Consider the following 28000-nt stretch of genomic DNA (forward strand, 5'->3'; position numbering starts at 1 on the left):
TTAGCATTTTAGATGTTCAATGATGGAGATCTCGCCGTGATCGTGGCAGTCCGGGGTAAGACCGTTGAGGTACAGGCTGCCATTTTTGGTCAGGGTCGGGAGACCTTCTTTCTCTAGTTCATCTGTGAAGTTCACGGACAGGGTCCTCTTGCATGGAATCATGTCCTGACCTGGATTTTGGCCCAGCTCTGATGACAGCTTGCGCTTGATGTAAGCTGCCCGCTGAAACTTGTCGTAAATTTCCACGCTCAGGCGGCGCCGTGTCTCTTTGAATTCCGCTGACACATTAGCCGTCCATTCTGCAGCGTGAGCACGGAACTCTCCCACCTGGAACAGAAGGAATTGTCAGAGGGACTAAACGCAGTCAAGTGTCATATGTGTTTAGAAGCATTTAAGAGGTGTAAATCACAACTTCAAAAACCTGTTTTCTGTGGAAATATCTGAGCTCGAGGGAATGAGAGGCATGTGGGCTGATTCAGCCTCAGTGCAGCTGGGAGTGTATAGAAAGTATTTTGGGCCTGCTGCTATAAGGCCGGACAATTCATCCACCGTGTGCAGATGCGCTATGGATTTTTAGGACTCCCTCATCCCAAACCATAACTGTTATTGGGGTTATCCTGTGCAACTTAAAGGATTAGTTCACTTCAGAATTAACATTTCCTGATAATGTACTCACCCCCATGTCATCCAAGATGTTTGTCTTTCTTTCTTCAGTCGAAAAGAAATTAAGGTTTTTGAGGAAAACATTCTAGTTTTCTTTATGTAGTGGACTTCAATGGAGACCAATGGGTTGAAGGTCCAAATGTCAGTTTCAGTGCAGCTTCAAAGGGCTCTACATGATCCCAGACGAGGAATAAGTGTCTTATCTAGCGAAACAGTCTGTCATTTTCTAAAAAAATAAAAATTGATGTACCTTTTAACCACAAATGCTTGTCTTGCACTGCTGTGCAATGTGCCACGCATTACGTAAACATGTTGGAAAAGTACCAATCCAGCGTTTAAGCGAATGTGCAAAGACAGTCAAACACTCTTTACAAAAAAAGTAAAACAACAATGTCGGATGATTTTGAAGTTGAAGTTGGAGTACCCCTACCGCGGTACTTCCACCTATGACCTTTCCAATGTGATTACGTAATGTGTGGCACATCACAGAGCAGTGCAAGAGGATCATTTGTGGTTAAAAAGCATATACATTTTTATTTGTTTTATAAAATGACAGATCGTTTCACTAGATAAGATCCTTTTTCCTCGCCTGGGATCATGTAGAGCTCTTTGAAGCTGCACTGAAACTGTCATTTTGACCTTCAACATGTTGAACGCCAGTGAAGTCAGAGAGTAAAATCCTGGAATGTTTTCCTCAAAAACCTTAATTTCTTTTCGACTGAAGAAAGAAAGACATAAACATCTTGGAAGACATGAGGGTGAGTAAATTGTCAGTAAATCTGAATTCTGATGTGAAATCTTTAAAATTATTTTTGAAATTTATATCTGACCAATTCCCTAGTAACTGTCTCTGGCTTTTACTAATGTTCACAAAGTGCATGTACAACAGATTGGCATGTTGTGCAAACTATCATACAATTTTTACTATCATTATAATTTTTACTAGTTTATGATTACTATTCCAATATTAGTGTATTTATTGTAATATACAGTATACACTGTAATACTTTTATACAGCAGGGACGCATTGGATTAAGCAAAAAAGACCGTAAAGACAAAATTCTATTTCAAATAAACGTTCTATTCATCAAAAAAAATCCTGAAAAAAAATTTAAAAAATGGTAACACTTTAGTTTAGGGTCTAATTCGCACTATTAACTAGTTTCTTTTTATCATGCATATTACTAGGATATTGGCTGTTTGTTAGCATGTATTAATGCCTTATTTTGCATGACCTTATTCTACATCCCATATTCCTACCCAATACCTAAACTTAACTAACTAACTGACTATTAATAAGCAGTATTTAGGAGTTTATTGAGGCAAAAGCCATAGTTAATAGTTAGTTAATAGTGAGAACTGGACCCTAATCTAAAGTCTGACCAAAAAAGGTATCAAGTTTTCCACAAAAATACTGTGCAGCACAATTCTTTTCAAAATTTATAACAATACAATGTTACTACTAGAGTTAAAAAGGGCGAAAACTTTCCAGAAAATTTCTATGGGAAATTAAGCTAGGGAATTTTGGAAATATTTGGAATCTTGGAAAGTTGGAAACTTTACAGGAATTAATTAGAAATTTGGGATAATTTATACAAACTGTATCATATACAAACATAAATATAAACATTTTGTTTGGTCATAAGCAGACATGCTTACAAAAATATTTTAAAAATGACATTTTTGATATTTATTCTTTCACTGCACAATAAAAAACCATGAATGTTGAAAAAACAAAAAAAAAACATAAGTGTTCTGTGCATGTGATTGAGGAATACGCAGGGTAGAAATTCAACTGAATTTGCATTGAATCTGGTTATTTTATGTTTTTTCCCAACTACATTTTAGTTCCCTGTTATAAGCTAACCTGCAATTTTGCAAATTTCCAGTTTATTCCCATTAATTCCCATATACAGTATTCTCATTAAATTTTCATGGAAATTTTCCAACTTTGAAAATTGCAGGAATTTTGCAACCCTTGTTACTACTACTAATAACAATGTTTCTTGAGCACCAAATAAGCATATTAGAATGATTTCTGAAAGATCATGTGACACTGACGACTGGAGTAATGATGCTGAAAATACAGCTTTGCCATAAAAGATAAATCTTAATTTTAAAATATATTTAAAACAGAAAACATTAACCATTATTGCAGCAATAATATTTCAAAATACAAGAAAACTGTAATGGATGAAGTCCCACTTTCAGCAGCCATTATTCCAGTCTACAGTGAATCTATGAGCAAAACCTTTTATATAATCTATAAGAAATCATGTGCTGATTTGGTACTTAACCCTTATTGTTATTATTATTATTATTATCATAGTTGAAAATGATTCTGCTAAAGTGAGGAAACAGCAGTCCAGTGTTTTTTTTTCAGTCACTGAAGAATTAAATACATTTGTAGGTCGCTGTACATTTTCAAGTCAATTATTGTTTTTAAAAATTGCAAAACAAACACATTTTGGAAGTGCTGCACTATGGGAAACTGCTTGAAAGCATATTAGCATCTGCAAATTCAGCATTTGAACAAAGGGTCTGAATAAATACAGCATTTTTAAAGAATAAAAATAGACATTTGTTACATTACATATGTCTTTACAGTATTTTTGGATCAATTTAAAGCATCCTGCAGTGTAACCATCTAGCTGCTGATGATGCACAAATTTAGGATCAATAAAGTGCCTACCTACCTAGCAAACCTCTAAAACATATTACAGTTACACAAAAATATACTGTAAGTCTATACTGTAAGTTCTCAGCCTTTTGCTTAAGATTCTCCTGATGCATTATTACCAGAAAGCCCCTTAAATATATATACTACCACTGTAGTTTATTCAGGAATAAATAGAAGCCTAGAAAGACTGTGAAACAAAACCTCTCAAAATGAAATTGTAGTAAAAAAAAAAAAAAAAAACTAATGAGAAAATCTGATATAAGTAAACAAGGAACCTTTGCTTTCCCCTCTAATGAGGTCATTAGATAGTAACTTGTTTCCTTACAGGACTCTTGAAAAGTTCTAATTTGAGAAGTTTACTCTTGATTTAGAAGAAAACAAATTGTGTGTGTGTGTGTGTGTGTGTGTGCGCTATATAGCACCTTTCCAGCATTTAAAAAACCCTGAAAGGTGATGTATTATAGATGAGCATCAGGAAACAGAACTGGGTCATTCAGACCTTTCATTCACATTAATCCTGCACTGCATTTCCCTTCTCCACTATTTCCAGTAAGATGTGATAATGGACTTCAATGTGAGACATTTTCAGGTTCACATTTACAGTATTCTGCTGCTTCACATAGGGCTGAATAACACTGAGGCATATGACTGAGGCCTTTCGTAGATGACGTTCCTTACATGTTCTTGCAAATGACAAATCCAAACTCCTAAACATAAAACTAATTATGTGATACTATAGAGTATAATGTCATAAAATTGCACTTGATGGCATCAGAAAAGCACACGAGGTCCAGATAAGATGTCTTATTATGTGTTTGGGTCAGAGCAAACCTTCTGTTCCAGCTAATCCAAGCACATAATTCTCCAGGCTGCAGCTCATTCATTTCATACACTACAGTAAATGAAAGCTAAACACAGCGCTGATCTGTGATTGGCTCCTGACACACTGGAACTTTATGCTGTGGACTACATAGCAAACAAAGCCACAATAACACATAATGAACTCCTCGACATGACCTGGAACATTTCATACAGGCCTCATAAAACACATAAGCTGTTCCTAATCTTTATAGAAATGCAAAATAAGCAATAAAGTCATATTGTGGAGACATTAAATCAGCTCTACAGTATTTTGTGGGGTATAGTTGTGATGGAAAACTACTAGTGGACAAACATTCATAAGTACAGAAAAGGGTTGTGCCCTTAAATGCCCTTAAATTCCACATTTCTTTCCTGAATTGGAATCTAAGTTCCAAACCTAGAATGTATAACTGAAAGAAGTTTCTTATGCTTACCAAGGCTGCATTTTTTTTATTAAAATGTGCTGATTTTGTGCTCAAGAAATAATTATTATTATTATCATCAATGATTTTTCAGGATTTTCAGGATTCTTTGTTGAATAGAAGGTTCAAAAGAACAGCATTTATTTGAAATAGAAATAACTTGTAACATTACAAATGTCAATTTTGAATACTTGACATTTTGAATGAACTTTAAAAAGAAAAACCTTACTGGCCCCTCAAACATTTGAACAGTAGTTCATTAGTAAACATGTTTTCGTGCACTCAACGCGTGTATTTTCAGAAAAAGGTTAGTGCTGTCAAATTGCGATTTATCGCATCTAACATAAAAGATTGCGTTTACATAATATGTGTGTGTGCAGGGCTTGACATTAATGTTTTTGCTGCACCAGCCACCAAAGTTACTAGTCGCTCAGCATTTTCACTGGCCACAATTTTGACATCGATTCCATGGAAAAAAACTGCCAAATAGATATTTTTAATATTATCTCATAATTTGGCAGCAGGTATATTAGGCTGCTGTCACTTTAAGACCTGACGCACAGATCCATTATACTGTTACACATGCGTTTTCTTTCTCAACTGTTTACAATCACTTAAAACATAACTGACTGTGTTTACGTGAATACTTGCCAAGACCGGCATTTTGACATTATTTTGTGTGTATTTGACTTTTTAAGCGCAATAAGGAACAGAAAATGAACTCAATTTAGTACTGAGAGGTGGCTTTATGTGCCACACTTTGGATGAGAGCACAAAATCTGCATGAATGAGTATATTTATGCGCAATACGCGCAATCCCACGCCAAAATTCAAGCCCTGTAACACCAACAATATTCATCCAGAGCAAATTAAGTAAGTGAGTGAGGGGAGGCGGGTTTGTGTGTCAACTCACTGTCAGAGAGATGACAGAGAGAGAAAGTGCAGCTGGTAATGTGTATCTGTTCTGAGGAAAATGAGTATTGGAAGCATTTCAGATGTTTCAGTATTGATATGTATTGAAAAATCAGTATTTTTGACAACACTACATTGCACTTAGATTATTATTTCAGATGACTTTTTAAAAGACGTAACAAATTTATATATAATATATGAAATTAAGCCCCCTAAAGTGTGTGTGTGTGTGTGTGTGTGTGTTTGTGTGTGTGTATATATATATATATATATATATATATATATATATATATATATATATATATATATATATATACACATATATACACACACAAACAATAATTTTATGTGACTGATCCTCCCAATACACCATCACTATCAAAAATATTGATATTTCTACAATATGTCCACACTTAACAGGCTTAAATGGTGGAGATCTTAAATTCACCATCTGTTCTTGCCCATTATGTTACGCTAGACAAATAAAACTCTTCTTCTCTGTGACTGTGTTGAAGTGCAATACTGTCAATTTCTCTTTTTTTTAAATACACATTCCAATTCAACATCCTGTGGTTCATGGCCTATTGCAAATTCACACTGGAACTAAGAAGGAGCCATTTCTGAAATTCTGATTTTTGCTTAATCGTGGAACAGAAGTGTCTTTCTCACCCTGGTAAAAGCATATCAGTATACACATACCTCCTCTTTGGTCTTCTTGGAGATGACCCGGAGCCAGTCTCCAATCATACTGAGAACTGCAGCGAAGTAGGCAAGACCCACCAGGATCCAAAACCACACGATAGGCTTATAATAGTCCAGATACTCAATCTCAGAGCCTCCTGAATAAGATAAATGCACCCACATCCACCCACAGAACTCATGAATACTTCAGTTTGAGTGTTTTTCTGGGTATTTGTTTACTTTCAGAAACTAACACAAGTGCTTGAAATTGAGACTGAAGGAGTAGTGACTTCATTCACCTGCCACAAAGTCTCCAAATCCAATAGTGGTTAAAGTGATGACAACAAAGTAGATGGCCTCCAGAGCGCTCCAGCCTTCAATGTGTTGGAAGATGAGGGCGGGGAGGGCCACAAACAGCAGGCACCCAAACAGGATGAACAGGACTGTGGATGTCACACGGATTTTAGTTTGGCTCACATTCCATTTCTGAGAGGAAAAACAGATGCGAAGGGAGGTCAGAAAGCCTGGTGGAAAGACAATTAAGCTCAGATGTCCACAATACATGACCAGACACCATGTGAAAACATTCATTCTTATGCAATGTCAGGCATTTAGTATACACTGGCACACGTAAGACATAGAGAAGGACACTGCCATGCCAAAGTTTGAGATCGGTAAGATTTTATAATGTTTTTGAATGTCTCTTATGCTCACCAAGGCTGCATTTATTAAAGACAGTAATATTGTGAAGAAGTATTACAATTTAGAATACCTTGAATGGAATTCAAGAATTCATGAATTTTCAGCATCATTACTCCAGTCTTCAGTGTCACATGATCCTTCAGAAATTCTGATATGCTGACTGTCAATAAACAGTTGCTTAATATTTTTGTGAATCATTTTTTTTTTTTAAATTGATGAATAAAAAAAATCAAAAGAACTGCATTTATTTGAAATATAAATCTTTTTTAACATTATACTGTAAATGTCTTCATTACTTTTCAACAATTGAATGCATCCAAGTATTCATTTTTGAACGGCAGTGTAAATACAAAAAAGAAAAAAAGAAAATTATAATAATAAATAGAAATCACAAACAAATAGATTTAAAATTGAGTGAAAAATTTATTAAAATAATAATTTTCAATGACATTTCACACTGTTATCTGTCATGTGATATATCCCACCGTCATGGAAAATCTGGAAATATTGGGCAATTTTAAAATTGCGCTTTCAAGGCTTAGAAAGGTGGACTTTAATCCAAGTTTAAAATAAATTATTGAGAATACACATTTTTATAATTGTTCAGCTGTACAACATCATAGTGATGTCCTTTTTTTTTCGATACAACATAGTGCAGCTGAATCATATGAGATTCACACAAACTTGTTTAAATTAATTTAACATTTGTTTTACACATTATTTTCTCAAAATTAAGAAGTTATTAATACATATATCAGGATTTACTAATAGACTTTATTAATGTATATTAATTAGCCAAGCATGTACAGTTATTGTCCAGTGTCGATAATCTCATGTCAAATATTCTGTAGGACGAACAATTACCCTGGCTGAAATATTGGCCTATCACTAGTTTAAAGACCCCCTCAAAATGAAAGCTTTATGGCCTTTGAGTAGGGAACTACAAAATGTTGATATTTTTAGCAGATATACACTTTTAAAATGTGCAAAAATAGGAACAGGACCAAAATGCAGATCATAAAGAATGGATGAAGGAAACTGATGACTCATGCTGCACTACACAGATATTTGTCCAAATATGTCAACACAGCACAGAATTAGCTGCACTGAACAAGCAAATTCATGAGAAATAAACACTTTCCGTTAGAAAAAGATGTATTTTTCCTTTCGGCCTTAAAGAAATTGTGTTTACTATGTGGTACACAAAAGAGTGAGTGCACCAGCAATAAATAATTCACTATGCTGCATTGACTTTTCTGACAAAAAATACTGTATTGTGCATTTATTGTTCAAGTCAACATTCCAAATTGTTCCTGCGCAAAAACACAACAGCTCAGCATAAAGTGACAGTGTGTATGTGCAACGAGTGTAAACAAGATGGCCACCACAGGCACTTAAGATATATTACCATGAATCATCAAAGTCAATCAAACGATCATTAGTTTAGAGCTGCAGGGGATTTATTGAGCGAAGACAATAGTACATTTCTGATTGAAGGGATATGAGGTGCATAGACTTTTTTTCTAAACGAATGAACGAAATTGAGATTTTTACATCATCTGAAAGCTGAATAAATAAGCTCTCCATTCATGTATTAGTTTGTTAGGATAGGACAATATTTGATAAAAGATAAAAAATATTGAGAAAATCACCTTTAAAGTTGAATGAATGAGGCATTTATAGAGCGCTTTCATATGTACTACTGGACAACCCAAAGCGCTTTACAATCATATCAGGGGTCTCTCCTCATCCACCACCAGTTTTAAAGTTTTGAAGTTGTCCAAATGAAGTCCTTAGCAATGCATATCCACTCACAAAAATAATTTTTTGATATATTTACGGTAGGAAATTTTCAAAATATCTTCATGGGACATGATCTTTACTTAATATCCTAATGATTTTTGGCATAAAAGAAAAATTGACAACTTTGACCCATACAATGTATTGTTGGCTATTGCTACAAATATACCCGTGCAACCCGTGCATATAATACTGTTTAGATGTTATCTTTTCACTTGCCATGGTGGTAATTTCACATTAAGTTTTTATAAATATTTCACAGAATTGATCTAATCTTTTGTTTTAACTTGAATAGCTATTTTTTACACTGTAAAAAATCCTTGAAAACGTTTTGCATTCATTTTTCCAAAAATTTCTGTGACATCCTCTAGAAACTGCTGCACAAGTAAAAGGATTATAATTATAGATTATAAAGTGCATTAATGCTATAAATCCTATGAGCAATTTTGCTACATGATTTTAGCTCAACTGAATTAAACACTCACCACAAACATCTTTTCCACTTTGGCAATTCCTTTGCCAAATATTGTTCCCAGTTGATCGCCCACTCCAGCCAAGAGGAACCCAAAGAGTGGGATCCCCAGCAGGGCGTAGATAATGCAAAAGATCCTGCCTCCTTCTGTGTGTGGAGAGACATTCCCAAACCCTGCAGAAAGAGAAGTCATTCTGTCAGGAAGACATTATGTAGGTATTATCAGCCAAAACATACAGGTCTCAGCTAACAGGGAACGTTCTCAGAACTTTGGCTAAGGTTCTTTCTTCCAGTAACATTAACAGAACATTCCTTCAATGATATCTGATCTCTGACATCAAAACATTAGCACTAAAAAGTTATTTATACATCATCCATTCATGGAATGTTTTCCTGAAACATTTTAGTTGGATGTTAGTCTTTTTAAACATTACTACTTGCTACTTTTTCAGACGATTCAGACAACATTCAAAAGTAACGTTCCCATATTACTTAAAAAATGATAAAATAGACAATACACTACCTTAACGTTCACCAAGAATCAAGAAAAAAGCATTTTTGAAGCATAATAAATGTCTCTTTTGAACTTTCAGATAACATTCAGAAATAACACTTTCATAACTTAATGAGAATGTTAACAACATGCTCTTAGAACACATTTTTAATAGCTGGGGTATTACTGTGCTTCCTGAAACATTATTTTGTTGTTTTCTAAAGCTTGTAAGACATTTTGACAGTATATTTTGTCATATTCTCTTGAGTCAAACTGATAATTAAGCAAATTGTATGCCAAAAAGGAAAAAATAAATGTTTAAATCATTCTCCCCTAGTGCACTCTTCATTTGATTTAGTGTGGAGACAGCTTTATGAGAATTTAGAGTGGAAAGCCTTATTTATCTGTCAGGGAAACATAAGGGCTGATTTATCCAGACTACATGGAGAGTCTTCCAGTTAAGACTTTTTCAACACTTACATTTAGTGCAAAACAGATACAAATCATTACATACATTTAAATGCGATGAATGGGACATAAGTGGGATTAATTTGAGCTGTGTAAATACATTTCTTTTAAAAATGTATGAAAGCACAAGGAATAAGTGGATCACTAGACATTTGAATTCAACAGCCTTTGTTTTGTTTTGTTTTTTGGCAATTTTACAACTATGTTGAAATGACAACGCAATACTGCAAACCCTAAAATAACCGCAAAAATGACAAGAACAACTTTAGAGCTCTAAAAATACACTAGTTTTAACAAAAGAATCAACGCAAGTGCTTTTATAAAATTACAGCCTTCGTATTTACGCTTTTAAATCCTTCAAAAAAAAAAAGAATGCTAAATTTACTTCCATTGTAAGTGCCTCATTGCAACCTCAATTTTGGCTTTTATAAAAAGACACGTTTGCCATGTTATCGAAGAGAGGTTTTAAGGTAAGAATTAATACACAAACGTGTCAGTTAGCTTGTTAAATGGCTATCATGCTAAGCTAACTTAGCCACTAATGTAGCTAATGACCACATTAGAAAGAATGGTCAAAATTTAGCATGCTAACCAATTAGCTATTTAGCCTAGGACAACAGACGCAGGGACAGTTGACTACAGAAAGGCATTTTTTTGGGAACAGTAGTGAATATCAAAAATCCGTTCAGTCATTTCTGTAAGGCTTGGTCTAAGGATCATCTGAGTCATTCTGAGTCATCATTCTGGACAAAACTGGACAAGTGTAGACCTTATTCAGGTCAGAGCCATGATAGGTATGAAAGCAAGGCTGTGAGGGATAAACTAACCATGTTTTCAATGGCATCTGCTTTAAAAAAAAAGTGTATAAACCTACTAGATCTCCTAGAGTTTTTTTGTCCACTGAAATTCCTTGGAAAGATATTTTTGCAGTGTTTCGTCAACAGAACAATCCTAAAACACATTAAATAATGGGGCGTTCAAACCAGATGCGACTTGCATGAATAAATCATGCTATTCGCACATAGTTGATTCACATGTGAAATTCACTTCACAACAGACAGGAAAAACAGTCCCTCAGACTCTTCTATATCTTTCTGCACACTTGCTCTGAATAAACACATCAACTCGTCAGCGGGAAAGTAGTTGTAAAATATGGCGAATAAGCTCAATTTGCCGGCTTTAGCTAGCTTGTAGTCTCAATAAGTATATATATATATATATATATATATATATATATATATATACAGCTATGGAAAAAATTAAGAGACCACTCCAAGTTCAGAAATCAATGTTAAGTAGTCTCTTAATTTTTTCCATAGCTGTATATATATATATATATATATATATATATATATATATATATATATATATATATATATATATATATATATATAGCTCAAATTGAGTAAAGAGCGTTTTTTACAGCTTACCAGATTGTCTGACCTTCTCACTCACTTTCTTCCAAACAAGATCCTTTTTATTCCTGTTTCTATAAAAGTACGAAGATATATCCTACAGCTCCGGGTATCCACATACGGCGACAATGATTTTGTCCTCCATTGTTGTTTCGGATTTCTGCCTCCGCTCGCTACGTCATAATCAAGTCACTACTAGAGCAAGCTCCTGATTGGTTAACGCGGCGCGAATATTCGTCAAAGTTCAGATTTTTCAACTGCGCGTCAAACACCCGAAACGCTCAATTCGCGCCACCTCATTCGAGCGAATCTCGCCGCAGGATGTCTATCGCGTCAGAGTCACCTTTGATTTTTAACAGGAATGAAAGCGAGGCTTTGAGGGATAGACATACATCTCCTCAGTGTCTTGTACTGTTATGATGCGTTCACACCAAACGCGAATGAAGCGTTAAGCGTGAGTGATTTACATGTTAATGGTATTTTTGTGCTTTAGTACAAGTAAAAAAAATTACATACAGCACCTTTAAGTCAAACTCCTGCTCTAAAACACAAACACTTTGACAAACGATACAGACAAGCGGCTTCTGAAGACAAAGAAGCTGATGCAGGTACCATTTTATAGACAATTCACGTATTGCATAGTGTCACCTGACTTTGTACATGGCCAATGTCATTGGCGCGTGTGTACAAGTGATTCAGACACTGATCACACTGAAAATATTCCCATAGTGTCAATGCAATGACGCAGCGTCGAAGGTCCCATTAAAGGGAACCGATTGATTTGTTTTTCACTTTTTAAACCCTGATTCAAACCAAATCTATGCACTTGGTTACAACTTTTCACTTTAGGCGTATGAAAGGAACATTTAGGAAATTTCCTTTTTTGTCTGAGATGCAGTGATTGAAGTGGGCTAATACGTGTGGGCCGCCAGTTTTCCTTGCGTACCGGCACTTCCGATATGTTGCACGTACGGAAACCTGCCGTGCCCTCCCTGTTTTGAACCGAACATCTGAATTACCGGCACTTTTATTTTTCCATTTCAAGCTCTGCTGAGATGCATAACATTATGCAAGACATACAAAAGCAAGAACATAAACAATACAATATTTAATTCTATTATTTTTTTTCAAGAAAGTTTGAGAATACCAGTGGTTAAGGTGTGTGCAATACTACCACAACAGGAATTTAGGCAATTACAAGAGTAAAAAGCTAAGCCACTGGACAGGCCCACCCTGAGTGAAGAACATCAATGGGGGGCATTTCCGCAAGAGCCTCCATCCAATTACGTTTTCATTTTCCTTGAAACTCATTAACTGCGCTCAATCACTTCTCATGCACTCTGTCCTCTTTGAAATTTAATTAAATCAAAAAACCTTGAAAGAGCCATAAAAATGGTTTCCTGTGAGACAACATTAATTACACATGGCGCAATGGAGACAAATAACTGTAACGTCTTTACACATAGACTTTTTTTTTGGAAGAATTATGAACATATGTTCATGGTTGGATAAAAAAAAAAAAAAAAAAAAAAATCATACTTGTTCCAGCAGATTAACTATAAGGATTTAAGTATATAAAAATTTATAACACGTGTTAATGGCTTCAGCAGTTCTGTTTTCTCCTGATACAAGCAATACTGTTGCCAGACTCTTCATTGTTCAGATAATATCTAATTTCCTGACCTTAAATAGAAACAAACAACATGTAATAATGAATAATTAATTTGTCAGAGACCTAGATAAGAACCTAAACTGGCGACCAATGGGCTAAATCAGTTTTTGCAGCCCCCAATTGATTTTAATGTCTGATAAAACAAGTTTCCCAAAAAGAAACCAGCACTGTTCCGATGCACATATTTAATTGTGTCATATCCATTTATTTTATGCAAATGACTTCAATGGACACAAATCTTCAGATGTAAAAAGACGTGAGCCACATAAATTGATGCAGTGGTATGTCAGCTCATCTGTCTTGCTCAATAAAAGATAAATCGATGATGAAAACAGAACCTTCATAGAAAAATGGAATATGCTCTTATTCTGTTTGCTTAATTAATGCATCTCATTTGATCGGTCTCTCTGTAAAGTAATTTTAATGTCATTTTTGTTCAATTGAATGCATCCTTGCTGAATTAAAGTACCAATTTCTCTTTGGTCTTTTGGTCTACCAGCTAGAACAGTAGGTTTTTATGTGTTGCAAAATGTAATTTTTGTTTTTCTTATTCTGTTGCTAAAAATAAAATGTATCATGTATTTTGTGGTGGGAACAGTGAAAATATTGAAAGATCAAGTACCAATCTGATATACTGGCCAGAATAAGCCAGTAGATAAAACAAATCTTTGTTAAGTCCTGAAAGGAATGGCAGGATTATAGAGAAAGAGTAAGAAAATATGTCTTCTCTTTTTCAGTAAAAATATTTCTTATGTAAAAGGACAGCTATAGAGTAGGTGGTCAATTAGCAGACTTTAGCAGATCCTCCAGTTATTCCTCAGTTTCCCTAATTTGTAAACAATAACTTTAAAAATAAAAACACTGATCATGATTTATGAACCGTACAGTTTTTTAACTGGATACCTATTTTAATAGCCCTATTTAATGGCCCTCCTTATGTTTTCATCTGTATTTTAATAGCCCTATTTAATGGCCCTCCTCATGTTTCTATCTGAATAATATCATAGTGATATCATAGAGACAATGACAATAAAAATATATAAAAGTACAAACCTTTTCACAAATGTACAAAAAGTTAACTAAAAAAAAATAAAGTAGCTGTAGTCCCAGAATTGAAAAGCACCATGAACACATTCACAAGTCATAAAACCTAAATGACTGAAATTATGTGTTAAAAAAGCAGGATCATTTCTGTTCTCAGCAATAAACTGCCATGTCTCAGTCGAATCTGATGAGAAATGAATGTCATGTTCTGTCTTGGAGCACAACACAAGTCAGTTTGACACAGGGAACAAAAAATGTCATGCCACCCTCATTAGCGAAGAAGCACTACTTACTGGAAGACTGACGCAAAACGAGCTTAATGAGCACATAAGTGTGTCTTGTGAGGACTTCAGCACTGGCAAGTACTCTACACACATGTACTGATGCTTGAGTATTAGTGAATGCGATGCCCTCACCAACAGTTGAATGCATAAAGACACTCCAAAGTGTGTGTGTGCATCTTTACTGCGGTGTGAGGTGGACAGGGAGTGTTGACAGGTTTTCATTCAAATGACAAAAATGAAGAATTATTTGGTTGCCTATAGACAAACAAAAAAATGAAGCCTGTGAATTATCTTATTGACTATCAATTATTCCTGTGATGGCAAAGCTTAATTATCAGCAGCCATTACTACAGTCTTCAGTGTCAATTTTGTTCAATTTAATGCATCCTTGCATTTCATTAAACAAAAATCTTAGTGCCCCAAAACTTTTGAACATGAACAAAAAACATGGAGATCTGATGTGCAGCCCCAAGAACTTAGCCTCTTTCAACTTTGTATAAAAGGTCATGCTATCAGACCCGCTTGGTTCATTAATTGCACTTTATACTTCACAACCTAAGTAGGGAAGCTGGGGAGATTGATGAAGGGGAGCTTGCTCTTTAATCCACTACTTGGCCCCGTTCCAGCAGGTTTCAAAGGTGTCGGACACATGTATTCAAGAACGGTCAAAGCTGTTGAAAGGATTAGTTAAGGTTCATTAATCAAGCCTATTAAATAACATTAATGTAATTTCCTACACATCCTTAGTGATGAAGTTAAAATGAAAAATGTAGATACTGATTATTTGATGACAAATTAATCCATAAAATGTTGAGTGTTCAGACCATATATAAAAACCTTGTGGTTAGGGGCTACACTATGACAAAAACCATAAGTTGATTATTTGCCTTGATATTTTAATTGCAATTTAAATATTTTAATTAATACAATTTACATCAAAATGTTCATTTTGTTGATGATGTTACGTTCAGATTTAGTTTCCGTTTCATTTTCATGGACTTTTAGTGTGTATGTTCCTGTTCCTGCTTTCTTTGTTTTTGTATCTAGTTTGTTTCCATGGTTACTGATTATGATCACCTGTGTCTTTTTTTAGTTACTCATTATCTTGTGTACATATAATGCCCTCAGTTCCTTTGGTATATGGTCCTGTATTGTTTATGCTTATGTACTTAGCAGTTACGTTTTTGCCTTCCATGCTTGAATTACCATCTTTGTTTTGGTTTGTCTTGTTAAGTTAAATGATAAAGACTATAGAATAATGTAAAGACTTTCACATTAATACAAAAATGCATACATTTCAAATAAATGCTGGGTTTTTTAACTGTTAGTCATAAAAAAAAAAAATCCTGAAAAAAATACATCTGTAACAGATCTACTACTAGAGATGTTTTAGAATCCATTTACTGGAGTTTAAACAAACCAGCAAGTCCTGAGCAAACAAATGTAGGCCGGAAAGAGCTGTGCATGTAAACCTCACTCCCGTGATCTCAAGAGGCGCTCTAGCGACACAGGGAACAAAAAATGTCGTGCCACCCTCATTAGTGAAGAAGCACTACTTACTGAAAGACTGATGCTAAACGAGCTTAATGAGCTCACAAGTGTGTCTTGTGAGGACTTCAGCATTGGCAAGTACTCTACACACATGTGCTGATGCCTGAGTACTAGTGAATTAGTGAGTATTAGGTAATACAACTCTCACGCCGGTGACCACGATACGCGTCCCGCTCGGAGCAGGTCGAGTACAACCGGTTACATTGATGCCGTGACCTGGATGGGAGTGAGGTTTAGGGGGGTGAGTGTAATGGACGTAGGCCGGTAAGAGCTGTGCATGTAAAACTCACTCCGCTATTCTCAAGAGGCGCTCTAGTGACTGACGCTAGTGACTGTGGTCTTTAGCCTTCTTGTTAGAGTGCCCAACTCCCATGCAGATGGGCTCGGTTTTGATTCCCACTTAGAGCGGGCAGTTCGAACAGGAGGGGTTACAGTGGTGTCGTGACCCAGATGGGAGTGAGGTTTAGGGGGGTGAGTGTAACAGATGTAGGCTGGTAGGAGCTGTGCATGTAAACCTCACTCCCCTGATCTCAAGAGGCGCTCTAACAACTGACGCTAGAGACTGCGGTCTTTAGCCTCCTTGTTAGAGCACCCGACTCCCATGCCGGTGGACCAGGGTTCGAGTCCCGCTTAGAGTGAGCAGTTCAAACAGGAGAGGTTACACATAAGTTTGGGAGATTCATAGGAAACATGACTGGATAGCTCAGTGGTGCTGTGCAGTGGTACACTAGCAAACTGGATTGTTTCTAATTAAATTGTCAAGCTTGATTGCAAGGTTATTGTACCATGAAAGTCTTAAGGTTTCATCTTTACACACTTGTTCAGGATGTAGAATTGGATTTAATCCCTTAAGGAAAACTGATTTCAAAGCCACGTTGTTCCGTCCGCTCGGTGCTGCTAAATTTAACACTGTATTCAGCTGTGGTGGATTTGCCGTGGTGTAGGTGTAATAATTGGACTGAAACATCCATCCCGCCAGCTGGATATTAAAACACAACTCGTATTTGTTGTGAGAAATATGTGAATGAACTACAGATCTGTAAATCATTGTCCCAGACAGCAGATGCCCACTCTAGCACTTCACATGGTTGATGTGAAAAACTAAGCACTGATGTAAAAAAGAAAAAAAAACAATACATTTATCTGCAGACCTATCAAACTTATCAGGTAAAGCATTACAGGTTAGGTTCTGGTCGATGGTAGAGCTGTGAGATGTTCATTAGTAGCCCGTAGTGCTATTAGATGTTCCTGGTAGCCCTTTAGCATCTCGCTCTGATAAACAAAAGCTGCTTGTAGCTGTGAAACTCCTGTTGGATTCATGTCCCGCAAAGTATTTTTTAAAGCCCGGAACACACCAAGCCGATGGTCGGCAGTCGGGCAGTTTTTGTTCATCGACCGACTAAGTTTTCTCATTGTGTTCCGCACCATCAGCTGAAGTTGGTCCTCGTCTGCTTTTTTTCATTGGTGCTTGACGTTCAGTTGGGCCATCTGATTATACTGATTAGCTGTTCAGCTACTGCCACCTGCTGGTACTGAAAGGCATTTCTTCTTACGCAGGCACAGAACGGACGTGCTACTTGGCCGTCGGGTGTCGAGCGTTGGTTTGGAGTATCAGGGCAACTTTAGACACAGACGCTGCCAATGTGAGCCAACCCCACATTCTGCTTTTGTAGCCACTACATCATTGCTGTCGGCTTGGTGTGTTCCAGGCTGAACAGATCCACTACTGGAGGCATTTTAGAATCCATTTGCTGGAGTTTATTAAAACAAACCAGCAACTTCACAGCAAACAAGCCAAATATTAAACAGTTAATCGAAATCAATGTCCAGGCAGAAATCAAGAAATCCAAACAGGAAGCAAACCAAAAAAAGTAATCCAGAGAACAGTGAAAGGGTTATGCACAAGAGACAAGATAGTAGTAATAGTAACACTTGGAAAGTGTGAACTATGAAAGTGAACTGCCAATACTTCGCAAAGATGACTTGAGCACCAAATCAGTATATTAGAATGAATACTAAGACACTGAAGACTGTAATTTTACAATATTAATCTTTTTACTGTATTTTTTTTTTTTATTTAAAAAAACATACCAACCCCAAACTTTTTGCAGCCATTTGCTAAAATCATTTAAGTTCATTTTTTTCCCTCATTAATGTACACACAGCACCCCATATTGACAGAAAAACACAGAATTGTTGACATTTTTGCTGATTTATTTAAAAAGAAAAACTGAAATATCGCATGGTCCTAAGTATTCAGACCCTTTGCTGTGACACTCATATATTTAACTCAGGTGCTGTCCATTTCTTCTGATCATCCTTGAGATGGTTCTACACCTTCATTTGAGTCCAGCTGTGTTTGATTATACTGATTGGACTTGATTAGGAAAGCCACACACCTGTCTATATAAGACCTTACAGCTCACAGTGCATGTCAGAGCAAATGAGAATCATGAGGTCAAAGGAACTGCCTGAAGAGCTCAGAGACAGAATTGTGGCAAGGCACAGATCTGGCCAAGGTTACAAAAAAATTTCTGCTGCACTCCTAAGAGCAAAGTGGCCTCCATAATACTTAAATGGAAGACGTGTGGGACGACCAGAACCCTTCCTAGAGTTGGCTGTCCGGCCAAACTGAGCTATCGGGGTAGAAGAGCCTTGGTGAGAGAGGTAAAGAAGAACCCAAAGATCACTGTGGCTGAGCTCCAGAGATGCGGTCGGGAGATGGGAGAAAGTTGTAGAAAGTCAACCATCACTGCAGCCCTCCACAAGTCGGGGCTTTATGGCAGAGTGGCCCGACAGAAGCCTCTCCTCAGTGCAAGACACATGAAAGCCTGCATGGAGTTTGCTAAAAAACACCTGAAGGACTCCAAGATGGTGAGAAATAAGATTTGCTGGTCTGATGAGACCAAGATAGAACTTTTTGGCCTTAATTCTAAGCGGTATGTGTGGAGAAAACCAGGCACTGTCAAATACAGTCCCAACAGTGAAGCATGGTGGTGGCAGCATCATGCTGTGGGGGTGTTTTTCAGCTGCAGGGACAGGACGACTGGTTGCAATCGAGGGAAAGATGAATGCAGCCAAGTACAGGGATATCCTGGAAGAAAACCTTCTCCAGAGTGCTCAGGACCTCAGACTGGGCCGAAGGTTTACCTTCCAACAAGACAATGACCCTAAGCACACAGCTAAAATAACGAAGCAGTGGCTTCACAACAACTCCGTGACTGTTCTTGAATGGCCCAGCCAGAGCCCTGACTTAAACCCAATTGAGCATCTCTGGAGAGACCTAAAAATGGCTGTCCACCAACGTTTACCATCCAACCTGACAGAACTGGAGAGGATCTGCAAGGAGGAATGGCAGAGGATCCCCAAATCCAGGTGTGAAAAACTTTTTGCATCTTTCCCAAAAAGACTCATGGCTGTATTAGATCAAAAGGGTGCTTCTACTAAATACTGAGCAAAGGGTCTGAATACTTAGGACCATGTGATATTTCAGTATTTCTTTTTAAATAAATCTGCAAAAATGTCAACAATTCTGTGTTTTTCTGTCAATATGGGGTGCTGTGTGTATTAATGAGGGGAAAAAAATGAACTTAGATGATTTTAGCAAATGGCTGCAATATAACAAAGAGTGAAATATTTAAGGGGGTCTGAATACTTTCCGTACCCACTGTACCTAAATAAAATGTTGTAATTTAAATATTTCACGATTAATTAATTGGGGCAGCCATAATCGGGATTTGTTTTCATTAACTGTGAAGCCCTACTTGTCTATTTATTTGACTTTCAAGTAACCGGAGTTAAACTTGTTTTACCAAGCACCTTTACCCAAGTTGCTTTTGTCACCTAAATGAAGTGATAATGAAGTTCAAAAACTCACTGACAAATTAAAAAATCAATTAGAGGATTCATACTGAGTACAGCTGTTACCTATAGTGGTGATGACAGTCCCTGCAAAGAAGAAGGAGCTGCTGAGGTCCCACATGCTGCTGTCATTGGAGGGGTGACCCGAGGGATTGACCCCGGCCCGGATAGCAGACACCACTTGCTGCAAATGAGAGAACAGATTTCAGGAATAATCTCCAAAAATGCAATGAATCACTTCAAGCGCAAACCAAAAATGAGAGCAAAGAGCACAGAGCAAACACTTGATAAAGAAACTTAACCCAAAAAAGAAAAGTCATCATTTACTCCCTTCTCATGTCATACTGACTCTCATGTCTTTCTTTCTGAAACACCTTCCACAAAAGAAAGTAAATATTAAAGGGTCAGAATGACATGAAGGTGAAAAAATGATGACAGTAGGAAAAGTATTACATGAATACATGTTTATTTAGAAACTGACAGCTATATTTCCAATTTACGCAGGCTGAATCATATTCAACCATGCTATTTCCAGTATAACCCCATCTCCTATTGTGCGTAGAGATATAACACGTTTAAATCAGAACCAGACTGTCTCTGAATGAGCAGGATGGCTGGCTGGCTCCAGCTGCCTACATTCAGTGCCTCAAACAAAGACACAGATCTGTTCTTTATCAGTGTTCCACAGCATCTCTGGATTTTACGTCACACATTACTGTGTCGGCTGGGAGTTAAGACAGAATTTGACCTGTAATTGCATTCACTCTCAAATCCGTTATAGTATGGCTGCCTTATCAAATGTGTGGCCCTGTGTTTGTGCAGCAGGGATGACTTACTTCTTGTACTGTTTCAGACTGTGCCTCTTACTTCTAAAGAAGGGATCTTGGCATAGTTGAGATTAATATTCCTGCTTCTCTGATCAGTGTGTTCCTTGTAGACCTAACGTCACTTACTACTAGCTTGGATTGATTTCAAACTTAGGGAATGTGTAGTTATTTAAAGAGATTTCCTTATCCTTTTTACACTAGGTAAGTTAAAATTTAGTTAAAATTAAAAATTCACTTTAAAAGGGCAAATTACTCAAAGAGTGAGTTAAAGGTCAAAGCTTTGCAGAAGTTGTTTTGTTCTCATTTCATAAGTATGCATACTTAGTAAGTGGAGGGCAAAAGGTGGAGCTGTCTGTGGTCCTTAACTCATAGCTCACTCAGTGTTTCTCTGTCAACTATAACACACAAGATTGGGTTGTACACTACATGTACATAAAGCAAGAACATATTATGGCCATCCGTTATCACAATAGCGAGATACAGTGTATAACATCAGAAAAACAGAAAATGGCATTGAAAAACTGAAAAAAATTTGCAATTGCAAGATGTAATGTCCAACTGCATTGCAAATTTTGTATTTTAAAAAAGCTGAGATTATAAGATGTTCAAATCTTCTTAATGTTCAAAAAATAAAAAACTGCATTTGCAAAAATAAAAAAATTTGCAATTATGAAATGTTACAATTGTATTTGTAACAATTTAAAATAAAGTGGCAGTTATGAGATGTAATTTCCAAATAATGGAACACTGCATTGCAAAGATGAAAACTTAAGTTGCAATTATGCGATTTAATGTATAAAAAAAATGCATTGTAGGAATTAGAAATTAAGTTACAAATCATGTCAAAATAACAAAACAAAAAAAATTGCATTTCAAAAATTACAATTTGAGTTTGCAATTACAGGATGTACTATCCAAATTACACAAAATTGTGTTGCAAAACTTATAAAGAAAGTTGCAGTTGGAAGATGCTATCAATGTACCATTAATATACAACAAAGTTGCAATAAAGTGTACAAATAAGGGGCTGTTCACACAGAACATGTTTTTCCACTGTTCTGCTGTTCCATTGTTTTACATATGTAAACATATGCTGACATCTTTAAAGGGATAGTTCATCCAAAAATTAAATATTTCATGATTTACTCACGCCATCCTAGGTGTATATGACTATCTTCTTTCAGACGAACACAATTGGAGATATATTTTAAAAAATATCCTTAGTCCGCCAAGGTTTATAATGGTTGTGAATGAGGGCAGTGTTTTGAAGCCAAAAATAATGCATCCATCCATAAAACAAGTAATCCATACGACTCCAGGGGGTTAATAAAGGCCTTCTGAAGCCAAGCAATGCGTTTTTGTAAGAAAAATATCCATAATTAAAAATTCAAATAATTAACTTCCGGCGGATGACTGAATGCGCAAGTCGACTTGCGCCAAATGAGTAACCCCTGAGGCGATGTATGACGTAGGATTTAGGAGTATTGTAAGCTTAGACGCCTCTCGCGGTTCAAACAAATAGAGCTGTGCAACAAACTCAAGCTCCTCTGCTTTTATATCAAAATCCTCCGACATTTCTCTTTAAAAATTATTGTTTCGACTTAACCATGACTGGTGATTTGTTTTGCTCTATCCTCTGCGCCTCCGCGTTCGTCATTACATTGTGCGTCAGGTCAAAGGATACTCTTCCGCCACAAATCGACTTGCGCATTTGCAATTGCTTCACTTCAGAAGGCCTATTAACCCACTGGAGTCATATGGATTCATTTTTTAGTGAAGTTCCTACACGTAATTTAGGGAGGAGCGAGCCCATCTAATCTTCCAATCAACAGCCAGAGTATATAAGCAGCTGCTTACCTCTCTTCAGTCTCAGCTGTTTCAGCATCCCTCCACCTCCCCAAACTCCACCTTCATTTCAGGTACCTTGCCCTATGTAATCACATCCTATTTATTCACTGGGGGGTGTATCAGAGCTCGAGTTGAAGATGCTTCATCGAGCCCCTCCTCAGTGGACAGCAAGCCAAATTAGCTAACCTAATACCCTAAAGATTATATGGGCAAACGAACTCGTTAATTATGCATTATATTGGCTTCAAAACACGCCCCTCCATTCACAACCATTATAAACCTCGGAGGACTCAGGATATATTTAAATATATCTCTGATTGTGTTCGTCTGAAAGAAGATAGTCATATACACCTAGGATGGCTTGAGGGTGAGTAAATCATAGGATCATTTTAATTTTTAGGTGAACTACCCCTTTAACCACTGACATCTTTAACCATTGTGTTTGCATCTCCATGGCGTTCTAAAAATGCATCAGTCAAATTAAAATAAAATCAACTTTTAAAAAAAGTGTCTCTAGAAATTGCGCTTTCTTCAATCCACTGACCTGCGTCTTGTGTTTTAACAGCAAAAACACGTTCTATTTCTTCATTTATGTCACATCGGGCCAATAGTCACAGCAAAACATTCAAGCACTTTAAGTATTTATCTCTATTTTAATTCTGCAGTGGCTTGTATCAGGTATTGGCCTCGTCCATATTCCAGCCTTGAGCTTCTTCTCAAAGTCCAGAGAACTGAAGCGAAAAAATTGGGCACGTTTTCTCTAAGCAATGAGTGAGCAATGTAAACACTGTCAAAACATCTGCACATTGTGCAGGTTCTCCTGGCCTAAATATAGCAGGACAAGCCCTCAGCGTATCCCAGCTGCTTGTCAATGCCTCCTCTTCCTCCTCCCAGCTGGCTGCAGGAGAGCTCAGCCAAAAGTGAGAGGCAAAGAGAGGCCATTCTTTCCATTGGGACGTTTTCCTGTTTGTGAACACCTTCCAAGTGCCGCTACAATCACTACTGGGTTTGTGCTGTTGGCAGAAAAACAACTTGGCAGGAATAGACATTTGTTCAGAGGTGTGTGTATGTATGAGTGTCGGAACACCAAAGAGATGGTGGAAGTAGGTGAATGCAGTGTGATGGTGTAATTTATCGTAACGTGTAAGGGGAAGGGGCAGGAGTTGTCTCCTGGGGTTAGAAAATGTACATTTATAGGCTGTCAGAGAACTACAGGAATATTTATAAGTAGGAAGTTACTTAAATGCATCACAATGCACAACAACCTAACCACACTAAGGACCTGTTTCCACCTGGTATTAAAATGTATTTTGGTCAATCGGATCACAAGTAGATAAGGGTGACACATTCCTGTTTACACTTGGTGTTTTAATCAGTCTCTTTTGTCCACTTTCAACCACTTCTGTCCTGATTTCTTCAAGGGAAGGGTCTATGGGTGTATGGGTTTTTCAGATATTTTGATCTAATGGACGAAATAAGCTCATGCAATTTACAAATGAACATGACTGGAGATGACGGAAAAACATACGGAGAGCAGCAGCTGTCGTTTCTGCTCTGATAAACCGCAAGAATGCTGTGAGTGTGTGTTAGAAATCAGGAATGGTGAGAGAACATTGTGATTGGTACATTTTTCGTCCTCAAACCAAACTTGGGTCTTCAGTCATTTAATATTTTAACCGATCCCATCTGGCAAGCATGCTTCCCATAATGCATTAGGTCAGTAAGTCACGTGAACCATTGAAATTTCAAAACACTTATGATGTAATGAAGCCTTGTTTACTAAAATCACATGACTTTGGCAGTTTGATACACGCTCCGAACCACTGATTCGACAAAAGACCGTAAAGCTTCGAAGCTTCATGAAGCAGTGTTTTGAAATCGCCCATCACTAGATATTGTTGAATAAAGTCGTTATTTAGTTTTTTTTGGCGCATTAACAAAGATTAATAAATGTTGTGCAGTTCATTATTAGCTCATGTTAACTAATGTTAACTAATGAACCTTATTGTAAAGTGTTACCAAGTATGCAAATCAAATAAAGAACTATTCCTCAAATGATTAAAATAATTGTGAACAAAGCAGAACTCCCATCCGATGTGTTCACAAATTTACAATAATAAATTTAATTTACTTTTTGCTGTTTTGTCCAGCATTTTTAATGCAATATCCCAAGATTTACATAAAAATATGTGGATGAAAAAACCCCAGCTAGTGACTCACACACACACAAGCAACCACGACCTTTAAATTGCTGCTATAATCATTTAGTAAATTTTGCAGCAAACACTAATCTTTGCACTTACAAAATGTCACTTTCTATTCAATCTACATTTTGCACAAAGGTAAACACCTCAGACGGCACAGCTAATTATCAGTGATGTAATGTCAAGAGCAGATTTCCCCACAGGTGAACTCATGTTAATTGAACTCACTAAAACCGAGAAGAAATTACTGGCAGCAACCCCACTTTTAGGAGAGCAGATATAGTTATTAACCATAGGAATTGCATAAGAATCTCAGGCAAACAATCTTTTCCATCCCTCTTATTCCTAAGAAACAAGCTTGCATCATACTTCAGAAACAAACCAACATGTCTTATCAGCGTTTTCTGTCTCCAATTAATCAGACTGCAGACTGTTTCTGCCAACTTCAGAGCTGTCTCTATTGATTTTGGCAAAGATTAGTCTATTCACCCAATGTCCCGCAGACAAAACCACTATATACTTTGAATCAATATCAAAAAGGCTATTTTTAACCATACAAATAAATCAAGCACACATGTAAATGATTCTGTACCTTGACCAAGTCCTCCAGCTCAGAGGTGTTGACACAGGTATGACTAGAGAGAAAGTTAATTTTCTCCTGAACGATGAGGTACTTCTGCGAGCTCTCCTGGGGCTGTTCCAGAGCTTTGAACACCGTGGCTCCGATGATCAGGTACAAAACCACCAGCAGGAAGATCGCCAATACTGTTTTCCACTTCATTACTGTGGTTATAGTATCACAATCATCACCCGAGTTATACACAATAGGCTTTGAGGAGAACGACAGCCGTGGTTTGGTGTTGTGTGTGGCTGATTTGGGATCTAAAAGATCAGGTGCAGCCACTGGAGGGAACAAAGGGAGAGAGAAGGTAAGAGAGAGCAAATGAGGAGAGAGAGAGAAAGAGAGAGAGAGATGGGTTATAAAAGGCAGCAGTAATTTAAAAGAAATAACTGCTGATAATTTTGTAATCCAGTTTTATGTATACTGTAGATATCTATATTTATTTTCCATGTGTCTTTGTACATGATCGAAAACACTTTTTTTTTTACATGGAGCCATTAATAAATAATAGCAGCTATGAAAGGCACAGACACCTGCAGGGTTTTAAAACAGTGATGAATTCAATTTAGATTATGGACATAGATTTTATGGTTCAGAATATGTCTTGTTATTATTCTGAATCAAAAGCATTTTAAATTTTGTTCTGTGGGAACATTTGTGTCTATGATATAACAGGCATAAATCATTTGACTGATTATTTCTTAATGCAAGCATTACTTTTAGGCTATCTGAGAGGATTTGAATAAAAGAAAACTCTGTCGTAAAAATGGGAAAAATATGTAGAAACAATTTTCACACAGAAATTCTTAGTCAATTTCACAGTAAATTTCAAATAAGTGACACACTAAATTAAACGTAGAAAGCCTAAAATCAGTATTTGCCAGTAAAACATACTTCACTAATCGAAAATCAGTGTAGAAACTGGCCCATCATCTGTGAGGATATTAAATTGGTTCTTTCTCAGCTGACTTCTGCAGTGTTCCAGCCAAGTGTGAAAACCGTCTCTAGCAAACCAGTGATAGTGAACGTTATGTTCTCCTCACTAGTATCCAGTATGCAGCGTGTGGAACTACGTTATGCAAGGCGACACAAGTTTCAGCACTAATTTAGAGCTGCAGATTTTCCCTCTGTGCATAATTCAGACCTCAACCCTTATTAATGATCTGATAGCCCCAGAGGGTTCCAGCAACGCATGTGTCCACTTTTTCATTAGAAACCTTAACCCATGCAGATCCAGTCAAATCACTTTTCTTTGGTGTTTTTAAATGGTTTTTCATTTTGATGCCACCCAAATTGCTAAATATTCTAACTACCAAACTTAAAACTTGCCAATATGAATTACATGTTGCCTGTTTGAAGCAAATGGTGATATTAGTAAGAGAAGTCATTAGATGACATTAAAGAGTTTATTATTTTTTTGATGTTGTATTGTAAGCAGAAGAGGCAAACTGTACTGCAAAATGTGATTTCAGTTATAATCCTCCTACAAATCTGGAAACATGTCAAAGCTGTAGGTGGTGTGGCGCTGTGATATATAATCTGAGCTGGTCACCGAAAGGTTACAGGTTCAAATCCTGCAGAAGGCAATCCAATAGCCGTCACCATTGTAACAAGTGTATTGCAGTGGTCTTGCATGTTTTATTTTACCTTTATCTGCTTTCAGCAATGCTGAATTCCAGCTATTACTCTATAAATATTTATAATTGTATTATTATTTATTTATTTAAACTGAATCTACAGTTATTTTGCATTAACTTTATCTTGAACAAATCTGTATGTATATTCAGGCTGTGTTCAGAACAAAATCCAAACCGCAATGAAGAAATTAAAACGAACTGATTCTTTTGACTGAGATCATTTATAATCATATTTTGATGTCCCTTAAACATAATTCGGGTCTGAATGGGTTAAGTATCATGCCAAATTAACTATGCAACACATGATAAACAATTCAATTGTGCAAAAAAGACATCGCGCACTTACTACTTTGTCAGATCTCTTCTTCTTCTTCCTGCTGCTCTTCATCAGCTGTCTTGAGTGCTGGACCTCTTGACTTGTTCTCAGGAGCACGCAAGCAAAAACTGGATGTTAATCATGGCACCAAACGCACTCGCATCCCTCCGTTTTCTCTTCTGGACTATCATGCCCCTGTCCAGTTTTAAATCTCCATGCGAGCAGTATCTTGGAATCCAGCGGTGGATTTCGTGGTTGAGTAAACAGTGAAGTGAGAAGGGAGTGTCCAAAGGGGGCACACGGATAATTGGACGGGCTGTTCTCATCATGAGCGCGCTCACTGTCCGTCTCCACGCTCACAAGTGTGTTTCGCGAACTCTGGGCAGGTTTCACGATTTCATGCGCGTCACTCCATTGCCACAGGTCACATTGCATATAGGGGAAGCAAGTCGTGAGGAATTTAATGATTCTCTGAACGAATTTAATGATTCTGTGCACGATTCTGGCTTAGTAGCTACTTTTAGGGAGTGAATATTTTGAAAGAACCCTTAGCAGCTTGTTTCCA

The 28000-nt window shown here is 36.9% G+C and overlaps 1 protein-coding gene across 1 annotated transcript; it reads right to left on the reverse strand.

The window, feature by feature from the left end:
* Positions 1–27507, reverse strand: kcnk2a (potassium channel, subfamily K, member 2a). Its single transcript, XM_067366924.1, has 7 exons — positions 27462–27507; positions 25453–25763; positions 20048–20165; positions 9207–9367; positions 6519–6705; positions 6238–6377; positions 1–327 (listed from the first exon to the last, which is right to left on the reverse strand). Exons 1-7 carry the CDS (start codon positions 27505–27507, stop codon positions 1–3), a joined length of 1290 nt encoding a protein of 429 aa, XP_067223025.1.
* Between the last annotated feature and the right edge of the window lie 493 nt (positions 27508–28000).

Source organism: Chanodichthys erythropterus, chromosome 18 (assembly GCF_024489055.1).
Source record: "Chanodichthys erythropterus isolate Z2021 chromosome 18, ASM2448905v1, whole genome shotgun sequence".
Taxonomy (NCBI): Eukaryota; Metazoa; Chordata; class Actinopteri; order Cypriniformes; family Xenocyprididae; genus Chanodichthys; species Chanodichthys erythropterus.